This window comes from Aedes aegypti, chromosome 1 (assembly GCF_002204515.2).
Source record: "Aedes aegypti strain LVP_AGWG chromosome 1, AaegL5.0 Primary Assembly, whole genome shotgun sequence".
In the NCBI taxonomy this organism is placed as follows: Eukaryota; Metazoa; Arthropoda; class Insecta; order Diptera; family Culicidae; genus Aedes; species Aedes aegypti.
This window is the reverse complement of record NC_035107.1, coordinates 151,915,435-151,934,511: the sequence shown is the minus strand read 5'-3', so window position 1 is coordinate 151,934,511 and position 19,077 is coordinate 151,915,435. Positions and strand designations below refer to the sequence as shown.

Below are 19,077 nucleotides of genomic sequence, written 5' to 3'. Positions count from 1 at the left end.
GGGAGGGAGAAGGTCTTCGGTAGTGTTACGGTTCATACGATAATTTTAAATTTTCCGTACAAAAGCTGATACGTGGGGGAGGGAGGGGTCTCAAATTGGAAAATTCTGCGTTACGCAATATTTGAATCATCACTTATATGCGTTTTTATTATAACCTAAACAAATAACGCATTAATCGTGGCAATAGAAGATTGTAACGATTTTTGCCTGAAATTATGAATTATTTTATTTGACATTTGTTTCAATGTTTCAACATTAGATATTCTATGTAACTCATTGGTACTATACCAGGGAGGAAGCCTCAGAATCATTTTCAAAATTTTATTTTGAATTCTCTGCAGAGCTTTCTTCCTGGTATTACAACAACTAGTCCATATTGGTACAGCATACAACATGGCTGGCCTGAAAATTTGTTTGAATATCAAAAGCTTGTTCTTAAGACAAAGTTTTGATTTTCTATTAATAAGGGGATAGAGACATTTTATATATTTATTACATTTGGCTTGAATTCCCTCAATGTGATTTTTTAAAGTTAAATTCTTATCTAGCATGAGCCCTAGATACTTAACTTCATCTGACCAATTTATTGGAACCCCTCTCATCGTGACAACATGTCTACTTGAAGGTTGCATATAAAGAGCTTTTGGTTTATGTGGGAATATTATTAGGGTAGAAGTACCAATTATGGCTGTAGTACCAATTATGGCAATAGTGGGAACAAAAAGAGATTTTTCGTATTGTTTCACTAGACTATAATGGCTTATATTCACAGGAATGATTAAACTATTAATTTTTGATGGTAACTAAACCTTGAAAAGAACATTCGTGCAATAAGCTTCGAAAAATGAACATTTGAAAATTTTGCCTCACATATATGTCACCTTCTTAGCAGTTGGCTAAGAGACCTCCGTTACGAAATGTATGTTTTCATCCGGATAAACTGTTTCAAACGATGAATGTATGTTGCCTAGTAAGAACAAATGAATAAATTTAGCTGGTATGCAATCAATTCTACTGTTTTAAGTTGGAAATCGTGTTATTTCCACTATGTCGATAACTGGTACAAAGAGTGTATGAGAGCCCAATTATGGCAATACTCTGGAAGCGGTTTGTTTACATTTTTTGATCAGTGAAATAAAAGAAGTAAAGCTATTTTACGGGTGACTTCCACGACGGGACGGTTCGGTAAGGCATTATCTTCATGTTTTGTACTCAATTACTAAGATTTTTCAATCACACCTTCGAAAACGTTCGCGAGCGGAAGATGCTAATTTCATGGTTTTCAGCGACACTAGATTTTTGAATTTTCCCTCTTTTTTCGTTAAAAATTGGCACTGGAAAGGTAATGTGAGATCATTAATGCTGTTTTTTATCATAATTTGCATTTACACTACATTTTGACTTCTTTTTCGAAAATTAATTTTCTCCCATGAACCCATTGCAAAAAATTGATTTAACATCTATTTAACCTAAAATTTTTGGAAAATTTTATGAGAAATATCTTCATTACATATTTGCGTTGCATTATCATTCGCTCTTCATGGCGTTTGAGTTCATTTCGTGCAAATATTCGATAGTCCATAATTGGTACTCTTTTATGTCGAATGCTAGGAACGCTATTGCCATAATTGGTACAAATACAACGCTTTTTAAAATCCATTTTTAGAAGCTTAAAGTCAATTTAGTACTAAAACTGTTTAAATCAACAGATTCGCAAGGCTTTAAACTAGTAATTGACACCAACAAGTCATGCTTGTGTCTTAGAAACGCAATTACAACTTGATTTTTATTACTACTGTTGACATATTGCATCCATAATTGGTACACCTACCCTAGTTGAGTTTTGGAAGCATTAGGAGAAATCTTCCATTTTTGCAAGTATGAAGAAAAAATATATGTATATGTATGTTGGAAAATTAAAGTTTTTCAATTTTACAATCAAACCTTCATGCCAAACACTGTCGAATGCTTTTTCTATGTCTAGAAGAGCAAGACCAGTAGAATAGCCTTCAGATTTGTTCGAACGGATCAAATTTGTTACACGTAAAAGTTGATGAGTGGTCGAATGTCCATGGCGGAATCCGAACTGTTCATTGGCAAAAATTGAATTTTCGTTGATGTGGGCCATCATTCTGTTCAAAATAACCTTTTCAAAAAGTTTACTGATGGAGGAAAGCAAACTGATTGGACGATAGCTAGAAGCTTCTGCAGGATTTTTGTTTGGTTTTAAAATTGGAATAACCTTAGCATTTTTTCATTTGTCAGGAAAATATGCTAATTGAAAACATTTGTTAAATATATCAACTAAAAATGATAAGCTACTTACTGGAAGTTTCTTGATGAGGATGTAGAAAATTCCATCATCACCAGGAGCTTTTGAATTTTTGAATTTTTTAATAATAGTTCTCACTTCTTCCAAATCAGTCTCCCAGGCATTTTCGAAAACATTCTCTTGATTGAGAATACACAGGAGAATTTGATTTTCAATTGGACTAGTAAGTCCTAAATTAAAATTGTGCGCACTTTCAAACTGCATAGCAAGTTTTTGAGCTTTTTCGAAATTAGTAAGTAATAATTTGTTTTCCTCTTTCAATGCCGGTATTGGCTTCTGAGGTTTTTTCAAGATTTTAGATAATTTCCAAAAGGGCTTAGAGCCGGGGTCCAATTGAGAAATTTTATTTTCAAAATTTTTGTTTCCTAATTGAGCAAAACGTTTCTTGATTTCTTTCTACAAATCCTGCCAAATAATTTTCATAGCAGGATCGCGAGTGCGTTGAAATTGCCTTCTCCTCACGTTTTTAAGACGGATCAAGAGTTTAAGATCATCGTCTATAATCACGAATTCAAATTATACTTCACATTTTGGAATTGCAATGCTCCTGGCTTCAACAATGGAATTTGTTAAAGTTTCAAGAGAATTGTCAATATTAAGTTTAGTTTCTAAAGAAATGTTAACATCAAGATAAGAGTCAACATACGTTTCATATATATTCCAGCCAGCTCGTTAATAATTGAAAGTGGAGCTGATAGGATTGAAAATCGCTTCATGGGATATTTGAAATGTAACAGGGACATGATCAGAATCAAAATCAGCATGAGTAACTAATTGGCTACAATGATGACTAGAGTCGGTTAAGACCAAGTCAATCGTAGATGGATTTCTAGAAGAGGAAAAACATGTAGGGCTATCAGGGTATTGAATTGAGGATTATCCTGAAGAGCACTCATCAAATAAAATTCTGCCGTTTGAATTACTTTGAGAATTATTCCATGGATCTCTTTTGAGTTAAATACGTTTCGGTAATAATTGCTATTATTTTATTTTTTATTTTTATTTAGTTGATGTTACATTAATTAATTTGATAAAACCTCGTTAACGAATAACGCCAATTTACTCGGTCCATTTTTGTGTCTCTCCAACTTCGATTTTGGCCCGCGTTCTCCAGATCTTGTTGCACCTGATCAAGCCACTTCGCTCGCTGTGCTCCTCACCTTCTTGTGCCAACCGGATTCGATGCGAACACCATCTTTGCAGGATTGTTGTCCGGTAGTCTTGCAACATGCCCTGCCCAGCGCACCCTTCCGGCTTTCGCAACCTTCTGGATACTGGGTTCGCCGTAGAGCTTAGCGAGCTCGTGGTTCATTCTCCGCCGCCACACACCGTTTTCCTGTACTCCGTCAAAGATCGTTCTAAGCACCCTTCGTTCGAACACTCCAAGTGCTTGCAGGTCCTCTTCCAGCATGGTCCATGCTTCATGTCCATAGAGGACCACCGGTCTTATAAGCGTTTTGTACATGGTACATTTGGTGCGAGGGTGAATCTTTCTCGACCGCAGCGTCTTCTGGAGCCCATAGTAGGCGCGACTTCCACTGATGATGCGTCTCCGTATTTCACGACTAACGTTGTTATCAGCCGTTAACAAGGATCCGAGGTAGACGAACTCATCAACCACCTCAAAAGTATCCCCGTCTATCGTAACACAGCTTCCCAGGTGGGCTCTGTCGCGCTCGGTTCCGCCTATCAGCATGTACTTTGTTTTTGACGCATTCACCGCCAGGCCGACTTTTGTCGCTTCACGTTTCAGGCGGGTGTACAGGTCTGCCACCGTTCCAAATGTTCTGCCGACAATATCCATATCATCCGCGAAGCAAACAAATTGGCTGAATCTTGTGAAAATCGTACCTCGGTTATTGAACCTGGCTCTCCACATGACACCTTTTAGCGCGATGTTGAACAGCAGGCACGAAAGTCCATCACCCTGTCGAAGTCCCCGGCGGGATTCGAACGAACTGGAATGTTCACCCGAAATCTTCACGCTATTTTGCACACCGTCCATCGTTGCTCTTATTAGTCTTGTGAGCTTCCCGGGAAAGCTGTACTCGTCCATGATTTTCCATAGCTTTTCGCGGTCGATGCTATCATAAGCCGCTTTGAAATCGATGAACAAGTGATGCGTTAGGACTTGGTATTCACGGCATTACTGGAGGATTTGCCGTACAGTGAAGATTTGTTATTGGTGATAGACGACGGAAGATAATCTGGGATAGCACTTTGTAGGCGGCATTCAGGATAGTGATCGCACGATAGTTTTCACATTCCAGTTTGTCGCCCTTCTTGTAGATGGGGCATATGACCCCTTGCTTCCACTCCTCCGGACTGCTATATGCACGTTATTAACTGTAAGAAACAGCTCGTCTTCTTTACCATTCAGAGAACGAGCATTCCAATTTAAAATATTTAAATTATTATTTGGATCCAATAGAAAAACGTAATCCAATAACAATTTGATTTGTAAATTTTACACCAACTTGGACTGCTTCATTCATAGTGGTGGCTTTGAACATTGCATCAGTCATAAGATTCAATTGTTCAGTTAGAAAATTAAAAACCATCATATATATCATATCACTTGAAGTGGGTACATTTGATGATTTCCCATTAGAATTTTTGGTAGACGAAGAAGCTGAGTAGGAGTTACCTGTGGCGGTAGGGCTTTTTCCATTCGATTTGAAACAAGTAGAATGGGTACTCATGGAACGAATAGGGGAGGAGTTCAAATTTCCTGCTACGATATCGGCAAAGGATTTTCCGTGGGTACCCGACTAGAGGCTTGTAACAAAAATATAATAACATTTTATCAGAATAGGGTATGCATATCATATTATGATATAATTTTGTTAGAATCCGTTATCTATAGAACATAATAAAACAGACATATAACATAATGTGTTTTATTTCCCTCTAAGATATTTTTTTGGTCATTTTTAACAACTTTATAACAAAATAAATAGATAGTTAGATACATTCGAAATTGAAAGATTCGAACGGCTACCCGATAGATTAAAATTAGTTTGTGAATGAGCATGATTATGATCTTCCTGATTCCAAATCAAGCGATCTTTAACTGAGAAATGAGTATTGTTCGATACTCTACCAGGCAAATTCCGGAAACGACCGTTATCGTAACGGATATTATCTTTCATCTGCCTGGCACGAGCCTCAATGACTCTTTTGCGTGAAGGGTAATTCCAAAAATATGATTTATGATTAGCCCCACAATTAGAACATATGAACTTGGTGGTATCTTCCTTCACTGGACAGACGTCCTTGGCGTTAGAAGAACCTCCAAAAATCATGCATTTAGCATCCATGCGACAATTTTTTGTACCATGACCCCACTTTTGACACCGACGGCACTGAAGTGGGTTCTGGTAATTTCCTCCTGGTTTCTGGAAATGTTCCCATGTCACACGGACATCGAACATAAGTCTTGCTTTTTCTAAAGCTTAAATATTATTTAGTTCTTTTTTGTTAATGTGAACCAAATAATACTCTTGAGAAAGCCCTTTCCGAACAATGCCAGATTGGGTTCTCTTTTTCATAATGATAACTTGGACTGGGGAAAATTCAAGTAAATCATTTATTCCATTTTTGATCTCTTCAGGTGACTTATAGTCACTTGAGAGACCTTTCAAGACAACTTTGAACAAACGTTCAGTTTTGTCGTCATAAGTAAAAAATTTGTGCTTCTTCTCTTCAAGATGTTTGAGAAGAAGTTCGCGATCTTTAAGAGTTTCCGGTAAAACGCGACAGTCTCCTTTCTTTGCGATTTGGAAGGAAACCTTGATTCCACTAATGGAGTTCAAGATCTCCTGCCTACCCGACTGAGGGTACATAACAAAATTATATCAGCATATGTTACATATTATGTTATAAGTTTTTTTTCGAACATAGGTTGTTTCAAACTTGATGCAGGATGTTGTTAAAATAACTAAAATTATAACAAAAAGTGTATGAATAGTAACATAAATAAAACAAAAATGTGTTTTAATTCTATCAAAAACATATCAAACCAAGTTATAATGTTTGATACAAAGTATCAAAATTATAATACTGTTCGATATACGATAATATTGTATATTCTTGAAATGCATAACTATCTATTTATTTTATTATAAAGTTGATAATAAATCTTCGAGCTGTTTAGTAGAATACCTATAAGTAGATGAAAAAACCGAATTTAGTACTATACCATTTAATTCCACTAGAGTTTGTATCCTCAAAGGATACAAACTCTAGTGGAATTAAATGGTATAGTACTAAATTCGTTTTTTTCATCTAATTATAAAGTTGTTAAAAATGAACAAAAAAATATCTTATAGGGGAATAAAACACATTATGTTATATTTCTGTTTTATTATGGTCTATGGATAACGGGCCCTAACAAAAGTATATCATAATATGGTATGCATATCACAATGTGATAAATTTTTATTATATTTTTGTTACAAGCGTCGTTGTTAGTCGGGTAAATCTCCCAAATTCGGAACAACTGATCACGATAGGCGGAACTCTTTGCTTCCTCACTTGAATCAAAGAGCCTGGGCTAGAGGCTGCTTCGATTTGGTGTTCGGAAAATTTGTCTAGAGCATCGAACTGATTGCTCATTTTGATACAATTATTCATTTCACCCTTGGAAGAAAGTTCGCATTCCGGAGAAACGTACTTTCTTCCATTCTTGCCACGTTTCGTGACAGTTTTAAATCCCACTTTTTTGGAAGGAAGTTGTGAATTGAGAGATTCACCCTTCCTTTTGTTTGTTGTTGATACCATGTTAAGTTAATAAACGGAAAGTCTTGCTTTTTCTAAAGCTTAAATATTATTTAGTTCTTTTTTGTTAATGTGAACCAAATAATACTCTTGAGAAAGCCCTTTCCGAACAATGCCAGATTGGGTTCTCTTTTTCATAATGATAACTTGGACTGGGGAAAATTCAAGTAAATCATTTATTCCATTTTTGATCTCTTCAGGTGACTTATAGTCACTTGAGAGACCTTTCAAGACAACTTTGAACAAACGTTCAGTTTTGTCGTCATAAGTAAAAAATTTGTGCTTCTTCTCTTCAAGATGTTTGAGAAGAAGTTCGCGATCTTTAAGAGTTTCCGGTAAAACGCGACAGTCTCCTTTCTTTGCGATTTGGAAGGAAACCTTGATTCCACTAATGGAGTTCAAGATCTCCTGCCTACCCGACTGAGGGTACATAACAAAATTATATCAGCATATGTTACATATTATGTTATAAGTTTTTTTTCGAACATAGGTTGTTTCAAACTTGATGCAGGATGTTGTTAAAATAACTAAAATTATAACAAAAAGTGTATGAATAGTAACATAAATAAAACAAAAATGTGTTTTAATTCTATCAAAAACATATCAAACCAAGTTATAATGTTTGATACAAAGTATCAAAATTATAATACTGTTCGATATACGATAATATTGTATATTCTTGAAATGCATAACTATCTATTTATTTTATTATAAAGTTGATAATAAATCTTCGAGCTGTTTAGTAGAATACCTATAAGTAGATGAAAAAACCGAATTTAGTACTATACCATTTAATTCCACTAGAGTTTGTATCCTCAAAGGATACAAACTCTAGTGGAATTAAATGGTATAGTACTAAATTCGTTTTTTTCATCTAATTATAAAGTTGTTAAAAATGAACAAAAAAATATCTTATAGGGGAATAAAACACATTATGTTATATTTCTGTTTTATTATGGTCTATGGATAACGGGCCCTAACAAAAGTATATCATAATATGGTATGCATATCACAATGTGATAAATTTTTATTATATTTTTGTTACAAGCGTCGTTGTTAGTCGGGTAAATCTCCCAAATTCGGAACAACTGATCACGATAGGCGGAACTCTTTGCTTCCTCACTTGAATCAAAGAGCCTGGGCTAGAGGCTGCTTCGATTTGGTGTTCGGAAAATTTGTCTAGAGCATCGAACTGATTGCTCATTTTGATACAATTATTCATTTCACCCTTGGAAGAAAGTTCGCATTCCGGAGAAACGTACTTTCTTCCATTCTTGCCACGTTTCGTGACAGTTTTAAATCCCACTTTTTTGGAAGGAAGTTGTGAATTGAGAGATTCACCCTTCCTTTTGTTTGTTGTTGATACCATGTTAAGTTAATAAACGGAAGGAGACGTGATCTCCTAAGAGTTTTTATTTTCCCAAGACGGTGTCCAAGAAGGATTACCACCGCTAGCTTTCGCCAACGGGTCCAACGAAAAATCGAAGGCACGGGTCCAAACAAGGATCGTAAAGGGATCAATAGTAGAAAAAATAGTACTGAAAAGTACTGTTTTAGTAGCACTGAAAAGTACCGTTTTGAATTTTAGCACTGAAAAGTACTGTTTTTGTAGTACTGAAAAGTACTGTTTTATTGCTTTAGGTAGTTTTTAAGAAAACTTCCAAGAGCAGAGAGAATTCGTGTACGCACAGCACGAAGGTACGATGCGCACTGACCGCATAGGTGCAATGATTATGTATGCACCTAACCGTTCATTTTAGATGGAACGGAATTTACCGTACAGTATTCTTTCCATTCACTTTAAAAGGGCGTTTCTACATATACTGCCCAAGAATTTATTCACACATATGTGAATGCTTTGGACAATTTCCTAAAATCACTATTAGGCGTTAGAATTGTAGATATCATTTTTTGAGTATTGGCTAATTAGTTATAACCAATAAATTAAGAAAAATGTATTTTTTAATTTTTAAAACTAGATAAAAAAATACTACAAAATTGTATTATAATCTGTTTTTTTTCAGTTAAGTTAAAGTGGCATAGTTCATGTGATTTCTATCATATAAACTTCAAAAGGGCCTGACTCAAAATTCTGACTAAGGACATTTTTCAAATTCTGCCCAGAGGTGCAGAACAATGTCAGAAATCAACTGGATGGTACATATATATTTGTTTTTAATAATAACGGTAATTCGAGCCCCGTGTCGTCTCACTCAGCAATCCACGGAGGGTGATGGCCGCTTCCTGAAGGCAAGACTTCGTGAGAGGCATCATGAAGATCGTCCGGCTGTACCTGGCATACATTAATGACCAGGCTGCGAATATCTGCATCGATGGCAACACACCAACTAGCATCAAGATGGTACTTGCGTCGGAAGGATTGCCAACGGATCCCGATCATCTTTTTTCGGACGTTCACCAGGAATATGGAGTTGGAACAGCTGAAGCAGCAGCGGATATGGAGGCGTATCGTCGGTATCTATCGAGTGAGCATACTAACCGACTTTAGCAATTGCGGGAGAACACTATGGTCTAATTGATACAGTATGTCAAACTTAGAGTTTTTAAGAAAAATAAAGAATTCAGTGCAAACACAAGGTACACATAGAATACAATATACTGCATAATCGTAATATTTTATATAGATCTTTATACACTGTCCGAAAGCTTATTAAAAAAGCTGTCAGAGAAAAATAAAATTTAATAAAAAATCGTTCTTTAGGTCGGAAAAATTGGGGAGTGCACTGAAAAAAAAAGATTTCATGTCGAAAATTTTCACATCCCATACTTTTTTGTCCCAAGTTGTCCCAGGCTAAAATTTATTTCCAAGGGTACTTTGAGCTGTAAATTAAAAGATCGTGAAAAATTTAGCTGCACAAATTTGCACTTCAATTTAGGGCTTTTTTAATTTATTGAATATTTTCACCATTTTCTATTAAAAACAGTTAAAGAATAACTCTCGATTACTTTTTCAAATCGACGTAGTTTGTTTGTTTTATTTGTTTCACGAAAGCTTTGCTTTTAAAACATTTGTAAAAGTAATAGTCAAGTGCAAATCTGCAAATTAGGATACAAAAACTAGTGTAATTTGTCGCGTTAGAAAATGCAGTTCGCCGGTAACTGATTTTTCTCGGTATCCATGTTAGATACTCTGCATCGGAAGTAGGGTCAATTAGTGCATATCCGGATGTGAATCGAATGCACCACTTCCGAAGTTAGGTATCTCGCATAGTTTCCGAGAAAATTCCAACTCCGGAGAGAAACCGATTCTAACTTTTTATCGCGCCGACAATATTACCAGTCTTGCATCTGTATCGCGCATCAGCTATAGAATCAGATGCTATAGCAGAATAGACTGGAATATTTGTTTGACCTCTCCCAAACAATACTGAAAAGTGCTACTTTTCAGCACCGAAAAGCAGGCCATTATGTAGTGCAAATTGTCAATGAAAAGTTGATTAATTTGCAACGGAATCGCAAAAATGTAAATGGTAGTTTGAAGATCTTATAGTAGGCCGTACCAATGGTGCTGTTTACTATTATTGAAGCTGTCGACGTATTAACATCACAGCTTTCAAAACTAAAATTATAATATTCCCACATAAACCAAAAGCCCTTTTATTTGAAACCTCGAAGTAGACATGTTGTCACGATGAGAGAAGTTCCAATAAATTGGTCAGATGAAGTCAATTATTTAGGGCTCATGCTATAAAAAAACTTCAATTCAGCCCCCCCTGTAACAAATAAATAAAATCTCGATTACTTTTTCAAATCGACGTAAGTAACTTGCATACGGTTTTGAGAAAATTAATTCAGAAGAATCGCAACCTGTCTTTCAAAACTGTTTTAAAATGAATCACCTTTTTAACATTTTTTCGACGTGTACATTTCCTAAATTTTGCATACAATGAGCTCGCGTTCAAAAACTGTGGAGTTCCTATTATTTCCCACAAAAAATAATTATAACAAAATGATAAGCCGTTTCATTCAGTTACTTTCGACGTTTTTCTACCAGTGTAAAATTGACTCAAGTAGTGTTTTGTTTTGATTCGTGGTTAAGTCACTTTGTCTCTCCATACAGCGGGGCGACGAAAGTAGTGGTTAGGTTGCGAAAGTTGAAAATCTTACTGTTTCGGCCAGGACGTCTTTCCCTACGTTGTGTTATTACGAATGACGGACGACGAGAACAGAAGCGAAACACTTTCTACTCTTCTACTGATTTATTACCACCGAGAGGCAGCGTGCCTACTCGGTGGGGGAAACGATACAAACTACAAATCTTACATGCTAATGCGTGTGCCTTATATAGGCCCACAGTACGGATAGACAAAAAGCGTTCATTTCCCGCTCATGCTTCCCTTCGCAGTTTGGCGCGATGTTGGATTGGCGCCAACTGAAGAAGCTGCACGCTGACTGGCAGTGGAATATTCCACTGCGCCGATGAATGGCACAATAGGTAGCGTCTCTCTCTCCACACGCTTCAATTGAGCGGCAACTAGCGATGACGCGTCTGTGATGAGCGCGAACATACTCCCGCCCGAAAACGAATGTTTTCAAATTTGTTGTGGAGTAGCTTGCTGTTGGTTGGGCAGGGGAGAATGATGATGATGGTAGACGGCGATCGATACTGGCTCACCGTAGGTAGTACGCTCGGGATGGTGTGCTGTTCAATTTGCTTGCTTGGCGATGGAAACGATGCGGGCTATTTGGATGGTGATCGCCGATCGATGCCTGCTATTCTAGGTAGGACTTTGGCGATCGTGCGTGGTCCATGGATTGCTTGCTTCCCTGGATGATTCACTTGAATGGTTGGTTGGTTTCGCTCACTCTAGGTAGTCCATGGGGTGCTTGGCTCGATCGTTCGCTTCAATGGGTTGGTGGCTTGCTCTGGTTGATCATCGTCGCCCGGTTGAATGGATGATCGGTTTGACCGTTGCTTGCTTCGATTCGATGCGGTTTTGCTTGGATGATGCGATTTGATGATTCGGGTGATGATTCGTTTCGACGATTCGAGGTGATGATTCGAGGATGCACTTTTCTTTGGATGGGCACTACGGCCCGGACGGTGGACGCTTCGGTCCGACGAATGGACACTTCGGTCCGACGGGTGGACGCTATGGTCCCTCGGGTGGACGCAGGGGTCCAACGGGTGGACGGCGAGGTCCGACAGGTGGTCGCTAGGGTCCCACAAATGGACGCAGGGGTCCGGTTGGACGGCAATGGTCCGGGATTGGACGCTATGGTCCCTCGGGTGGACGCTACGGTCCGGATAGACGCCAATGGTCTTACAGGTGGACGCAGGGGTCCGGTTGGACGGCAGAGGTCCGGGGCATGGACGGCAATGGTCCGGCAGGTGGACGCTGGGTCCCACAGGTGGACGGCGAGGTCCGGATGGACGGCAATGGTCCGGATGGACGCAAAGGTCCCACAATTGAACGCTACGGTTCGGATGGACGGCATGGTCCGACGGGTGGACGGCGGGGTCCGGAAACGGTATTGGCACCTCTCTTCTCCTATGATTCGGTGATCCTGGTCACGGCACCAATGTTTCGGCCAGGACGTCTTTCCCTACGTTGTGTTATTACGAATGACGGACGACGAGAACAGAAGCGAAACACTTTCTACTCTTCTACTGATTTATTACCACCGAGAGGCAGCGTGCCTACTCGGTGGGGGAAACGATACAAACTACAAATCTTACATGCTAATGCGTGTGCCTTATATAGGCCCACAGTACGGATAGACAAAAAGCGTTCATTTCCCGCTCATGCTTCCCTTCGCAGTTTGGCGCGATGTTGGATTGGCGCCAACTGAAGAAGCTGCACGCTGACTGGCAGTGGAATATTCCACTGCGCCGATGAATGGCACAATAGGTAGCGTCTCTCTCTCCACACGCTTCAATTGAGCGGCAACTAGCGATGACGCGTCTGTGATGAGCGCGAACACTTACTTTCGTCGTTTTGTAAATCCGGAAATTAAACGTTCTAAAAGTGAAAAATCGAGTTGGTTCAAAGCGGTACGTGTAGAATTCTGCCTGCGAAACACGTAGGATCGATAAAGTAAGTTTGCATACTTTTTTGACTTGAGTCTGTATGAATAAGTTTTCGAGAAATGTCTTCCACGTATTAGCAAAAAATCGAAACTTAGCAAAAATTCGAAACTTTGTCTTAAGAACAAGCTTTTGATCTTCAAATAAAGGCAGTCCATGTTGTACGCAGTACTAATATGTACTAGCTGTTGTAATATCGGAAAGAAAGCTCTGTATAGGATTCAAAATAAAATTTTTAAGATTTTTAAGCACCTTTCCTTTTTACCTACTGGTGTAGTACAAATTAGTTACATAGAATATCCACGAATATCCATTATTGAAACATGTGTCACTGAATCATCGATTTGTTTTCGGCGAGATTCACTGACACTGATGCATCTAATCGGAATCATTTTCATGCATTTAAATGCACGTAAATGCACACTCGACAAATTTTCAATTCATGGCTTGCTCCAACAATTCGTTGTTGTTTTTGTCAAAGTGTCAAACTCATTCTTCCATACTCACTCAAAAACGGTTGACCAGAGGAACTAAACACATTTAGTACCTGTAAAGTAAATTGAGAACCGGATATCGGCATTTGGGTAACAGCTTCATCAAAACAGGTTAAATCTCTCCGTGGATAGTATGCAGTTCAGTTACGGGGAAACGCAGCTTTATGACTGTTCAAGTCCAAACGCAATGATAGCGGAACGGCAACGGAAAGCGGAACCGGTTCGCCAGTATGAACTATAATATGCTTGTCGACTCTGTGTTGGTTCACTTACATGCGCTGGTACACTGAAATCAATTTTATTGTAGAAACTACTGAATTTATGGTAAAATTATAAACTGCACCAACGATTTTCAACCGACTACATTAATCTGTTAACTCTACCAAAACATACTCAACATCACTACACAAGAAAATTTCTTCTGTTGATATAACCAGAGTTGTAGTATTTTTGACTAGAAACATTCTTGATTTGAAAAGTTTAGCATCATACACACTGTGTTGTATGGTGGGTGTCACGGATTGAAATACAATGCTTTGTAGTGGATGCTACTATGGACATAGTCAAATTTACTGCACTGCTCAGTGATTTTCACCAGATTATAGTAAACTTAACAGATTTTTGTAGTCGGTTGAAAATCGTTGGTGCAGTTCTTAATTCTAAGCGTCGAGACTTGTGGATGCAGAGATCGTGAGTTCGATTCCAAGCGGTGGCAGGTAACGTTGGGAAAATTAAATTCAGATACTTATGATATGGCTGATATGAATTCCGGAAGCTGTGAAACAGCTTGAAAATAATATTTAATCGATAATACAGCGAAGCTGTATTATAATTATTCAACAGTTGCGAAATGGTTGAGAAAGCGCCTTCCCAAGATGTTACACAGCTACTTGTCGTATAACTGTCGAGATAGAGCAATGATCGGTATGAATAAGAGCTGCCAACACAGTTTAAAAGTAGCTGAGTAGATTCGCCAGATTTGTTGGTAAAAGGATCGCAAAGAAGCTTTCGTTCGTATGTACAGCGCCTTTACTCAGCATAAAGCCGTATAAAGAGGGCCTAGAGAATGTTTACATTTGCACTAAATGTTAGTTGGGTTGTCCTCTATCCACATTGAAGGAAATAAAACAAACTTAACAATATTTAACATAGTTTTTGTTGCTATATTTCCACTTAGATTTTAATTGAAAAGCTCGATGTAGAATTCTATCCGTCACCAGTAAGGCACAGACTGTGAGTTTTTCGGGAAAGATGTTCCGGTTACTCCTGCTTCTAAACAGCACTGTAATCAGAAACTTGATGCCTCAAAGACCTATGAACCAAAGACTATGAACGGCATCGAACATGCATGCATTTCAAAAATAGTATATTTTTTTCATTCTTCAACAATTTGAAATGAATGAAGTTTTTATTTAATTAGTTGCAAAATATAAATAAAATAGAAAAGAAAATTAGACTTTCACCCTTTCACAACAAACAACGATGCGTTACTATAGCACGACACGATGGTGCGGATCAGGGCTAAGTTGATTGGAATGTCGAAAAAATGCATCTGATGCAATTTGATGTACATTTCATGTACACTGAACAAGTGATCCACCCCTTGCATTGATATCATTATTAAAACATTGGAACAAATATCGAATAAAATTACAAATAATTTTAGATTTTAAAATCATACCAAATTTTCTATTGCATTGATTAACGCGTTACACACCTATTTATGTTAAGTAAAATTAAGTTTGTGTTAGTTTTCCAGTGACAGTTGGTGACAGGACTTTTGGGAGTTCGCAATCTAAGCTAGTTGTCTCCTCTCTCTCAGGTCTGGTTTTTTGAACGCCTCGTTCAGTAATGTACAAGCGACTAGCAACAGTTCACTAGCACATGGGTTTTCAGCCTTTTTGGTTCGTGGAGCACTTTTTGAAATAAAATTGTTGCGCGGAGCACCTTGTCTTCGTCAAGGTCAATTCGCCTGTGTTGAAGCATCGCTAAGCTTCAACCCAGTCGAAATGACAGTTAGTGTAGAAATTCACAGCAGAATGAAAGAGAGGCAGATAGAAAATAGTCATTAATCCATAAACTTCAGTAATACTCACGATAAAAATATACAAGGTATTATATTCCGAAAAATGACATTTGGTAGTGACGTCATTCCTATCGTTTACTTTAACGAGTACAAGAGAAAGCAAAGCCTGCTCTCCTTTACTATCATTCAAGCATCATGCTTGGCGATAGGAATGACGACACATGTTTTGATTGAAAATTGTTGTTTACACGCGGGAATAGCCTACCTTGGTGGGTATACCGTGAGTAATACTGTGACTAGTTTAGGTGTGCATTCATATTGGTAAAAAATAGCTCTGCTACCATGCAGCGTTGCCAACTTTCCAGATTTGTCTAGAATATTCCAGATTCTTGAGGCCTCATGAATGGGCCTGGGTACAGAAGCAATTCCTTTCATACGCCCTTCGGAAATTGAATTGAACCATACTGCCACTTCCGTCGAATGAAGCACGCTGCATGCTCATCAACTAGGAAACACTTAAGCAACGCTGGAAATTCGCAATGATTCTCTCTATTATCCACATTATTTCGAACCGTTTAGACTTTGCTGCAATTCTCTCTCAATTAAACTTCTACATACCCTATCGGCATTTAATAACAAGAAAATTATTTTCAAAGATATCATGCAGAACGCATTATGCTCAAAACGGACCAATGAACCGTATAATGCGTCAGTATCATGTACATTGCGAATTCATTGGCATTACTATGTCCAAAGAACAGCTAAAAAAAAACAATTAACAATAGAAGTAATCCATAGCATGTAAAAAAGTATTGTAGTTATTGTATGCAGCTTACCTTTGCTTACCGAAATAAATAAATAAATCAAAAGGTCGAGTGTTCGAGACTGAGTGGCAACTTTTTTTTATTTTCCCCAAAATTTTGTAGCATCGTTTTGCTGATCACGCAAAGTCTTGCGAAGTGCGTATAAGTTCTTTATATTTCCATGCAATTAATACGAGTGAAGTGAATATAGAATGATGTATTTATAGCAAAAAATTATACCAACCAGAATGTTTACTGGTAAACTTTTTTCCATTCTGTTACGTTCGATAGAACAGACCGTTTTATCAATCGTTCTACAATTATTTTAAGTTTGTATCGAGAATTGTTTATTTTTTGTATTAGGTACCCAAAACATCATGAATATTTGGTAGATTTTTGGCTGTTGTCTGTTGAATAAATTGTTTTCATTGGATTTTAACAGGCAAAATGTCCCTCGCGGTGACACTGGGCGCTTTGAAGCTAGAAAATTGATTTGAAAAAAAAAATGTAGTACTGGTCAGCACTATAACTTACGTGTTCGAGTTCGAGAGATGTTCTAAACAATTAGTACTTTAACTCAGGCTTTTATACGTTACTGCTTTAAAGAGTGTACAATATGAAATTTAGCACATTGCTTGAATACTAAAGCTATTTTTTGTGAGAGTATTGACTCAATTGAGTTTTAAAATAGAAAACAGTAGCACGTACTAATTTGAAAGCCATGTGTAAAATTAGAATATTGAAATAAATATAACCAGTACACACATTCGATAGATATACAACAGCTATACTATTGAGCTAAAAATACAATCACAAACAACATGCCTACAAATTGTAATTAAGTTTAGGTCGCCCGTGTTGATTCAGATTTTTATGTGGTGATTGGTGACGAAATAAGCTACCTGTTTTGCTCAAGTTTACAGCTTTATCAGCAGAAGTAAAATCTATTTATTTTGTATAGACTGATTTGCTACTGAAAAGAAATTGCTCAACAAAATTCTCGCCAAATTCTTGCAGAAATTTCCTACAGCGATTTCCGTTTAACCTTCCTTAGTTCCTAACAAAAAGTTACAAAATGTGACTTAGGTCGACCCGAAAATTCAAACAGCTCGCAAAAAAAAGTTTATTGTTTTTTTTATTTTAACAAACATACTTCTCAAAAGGGATCATCTTTTCGAAAAACGTTATAAAATAAGTAAAACTAGTACCACAGAACAGATAGGAAAGATGACAGCTGAAACAGCTGCCAAAATAAACACGAACACTAGCGCACCTGGTGGCGGCGGGCAAGCTTTTTACAAAGTAAATTTTTCGAAAAATGTACAGAATTAGACAAGAAAACTCGTCTAAATTTTTTTTAGGATTTCTACTACAAGGTTATTGCAAAACGAAGGTAATCTCCAGAGGGAGTGGAATATATTCATTTATTTTGAGGGTAACGAAAAATGGTTTTGCACTATCTCTCTGTTTTATAAATCACATTGTACAATAGTTTTTTTTAATTGAATTCGAATATGAATGGTAAATGTTCATTAGAAATAGTTTTTTAGTTGTTTTGTATTATTTTTTATATCCTCATAGAGAAAGAGCAAGAATGAACCCACGCCCTTTGTGTTAAAATATTTTAGAAATCTTTTTTTTTTAATTTCTTTATTAGTATCATTCCAAACATGAAATTCATTTCTTATATCTAGGTGTTCTGTGTTATTAGACAACATTATTATCCTAATTTGGTAAAACAAATTTACGATTTTGTTAACATTTTGTTAACAACATATTACATTTCATTTTCCGTAGCGGTTCAGATTTTTTACAAGTGAGTTGATTTCCAGAAATCAATTATTCTTAATTTCTAATGACTTTAATGACCAGAATATAACTAATGATTGGAAATTAAAGCAGAATATAATTAATGACCGGAGCAGAATTAAGCACGCATTGACCGTTTTTCGATGGCTGCGATGATAACGCGTACTTTATTCTTTGCAGTACTGTATGTAAGAAAATGATACTTTGCCCCGGACACATTTTGAAGTTTCATCAGCTTGCAGGTTTTTTGCACTAGGTTCATGGTCATCCATGATAAATTCAGTTACTTGGGTCAGAGAGAGAGGAGATTGCTGGCCTAGATTGCGAGCCCCCATAAGTCAAGGGTACCTTTCACCTATTGTTACCGAAAAACCGCACATTTGAAGGGCGGAGCGTGAAATACCGTAAAAATTCAATAAAAAGTCAACGTGATTTAAATTTTTAAATGTTTTTCAATGATTTCACATTTTAAAAAGTTGAATATCTAAATATACTTGTTTTCAATTATGAATCGTGGAATTGGAATAGATGGACAAATTGATGTGAAGATTTGCGAAAAAGTTACACGTCTTCTCAGTAAGAATCGAACTCACGACTCCCTGATCTCTAGTTAGGGTGCGTTACCCCTACGCCATGAGAGGACTCATGAACGCAGAAGTTAACCTGAATTCCATTTCAGCTCAATATTCACGTGGTCCTTCTTCGCAAAGTGCACCTCTTTCGGATGAATAGACCATTTCCGTCAGACCTTACCCCCTATTTTTATATTTTTCTACGATGACAAT

General features: G+C 37.3%; 1 protein-coding gene across 3 annotated transcripts; it reads right to left on the bottom strand.

The window, feature by feature from the left end:
- Positions 1-11,316: 11,316 nt before the first annotated feature.
- Positions 11,317-17,036, bottom strand: LOC110678341. Of its 3 annotated transcripts, none has more exons than XM_021851091.1 (2): positions 17,018-17,036; positions 11,317-13,095 (listed from the first exon to the last, which is right to left on the bottom strand). In XM_021851091.1, exon 2 carries the CDS (start codon positions 12,569-12,571, stop codon positions 11,978-11,980), a length of 594 nt encoding a protein of 197 aa, XP_021706783.1. In that variant the 5' UTR covers positions 12,572-13,095; positions 17,018-17,036; the 3' UTR covers positions 11,317-11,977. The 3 variants fall into 3 exon arrangements, with proteins under 3 accessions (XP_021706783.1, XP_021706776.1, XP_021706779.1); XM_021851084.1 differs by lacking the exon at positions 17,018-17,036 and adding an exon at positions 13,668-13,893; XM_021851087.1 differs by lacking the exon at positions 17,018-17,036 and adding an exon at positions 13,708-13,893.
- Positions 17,037-19,077: the final 2,041 nt, after the last annotated feature.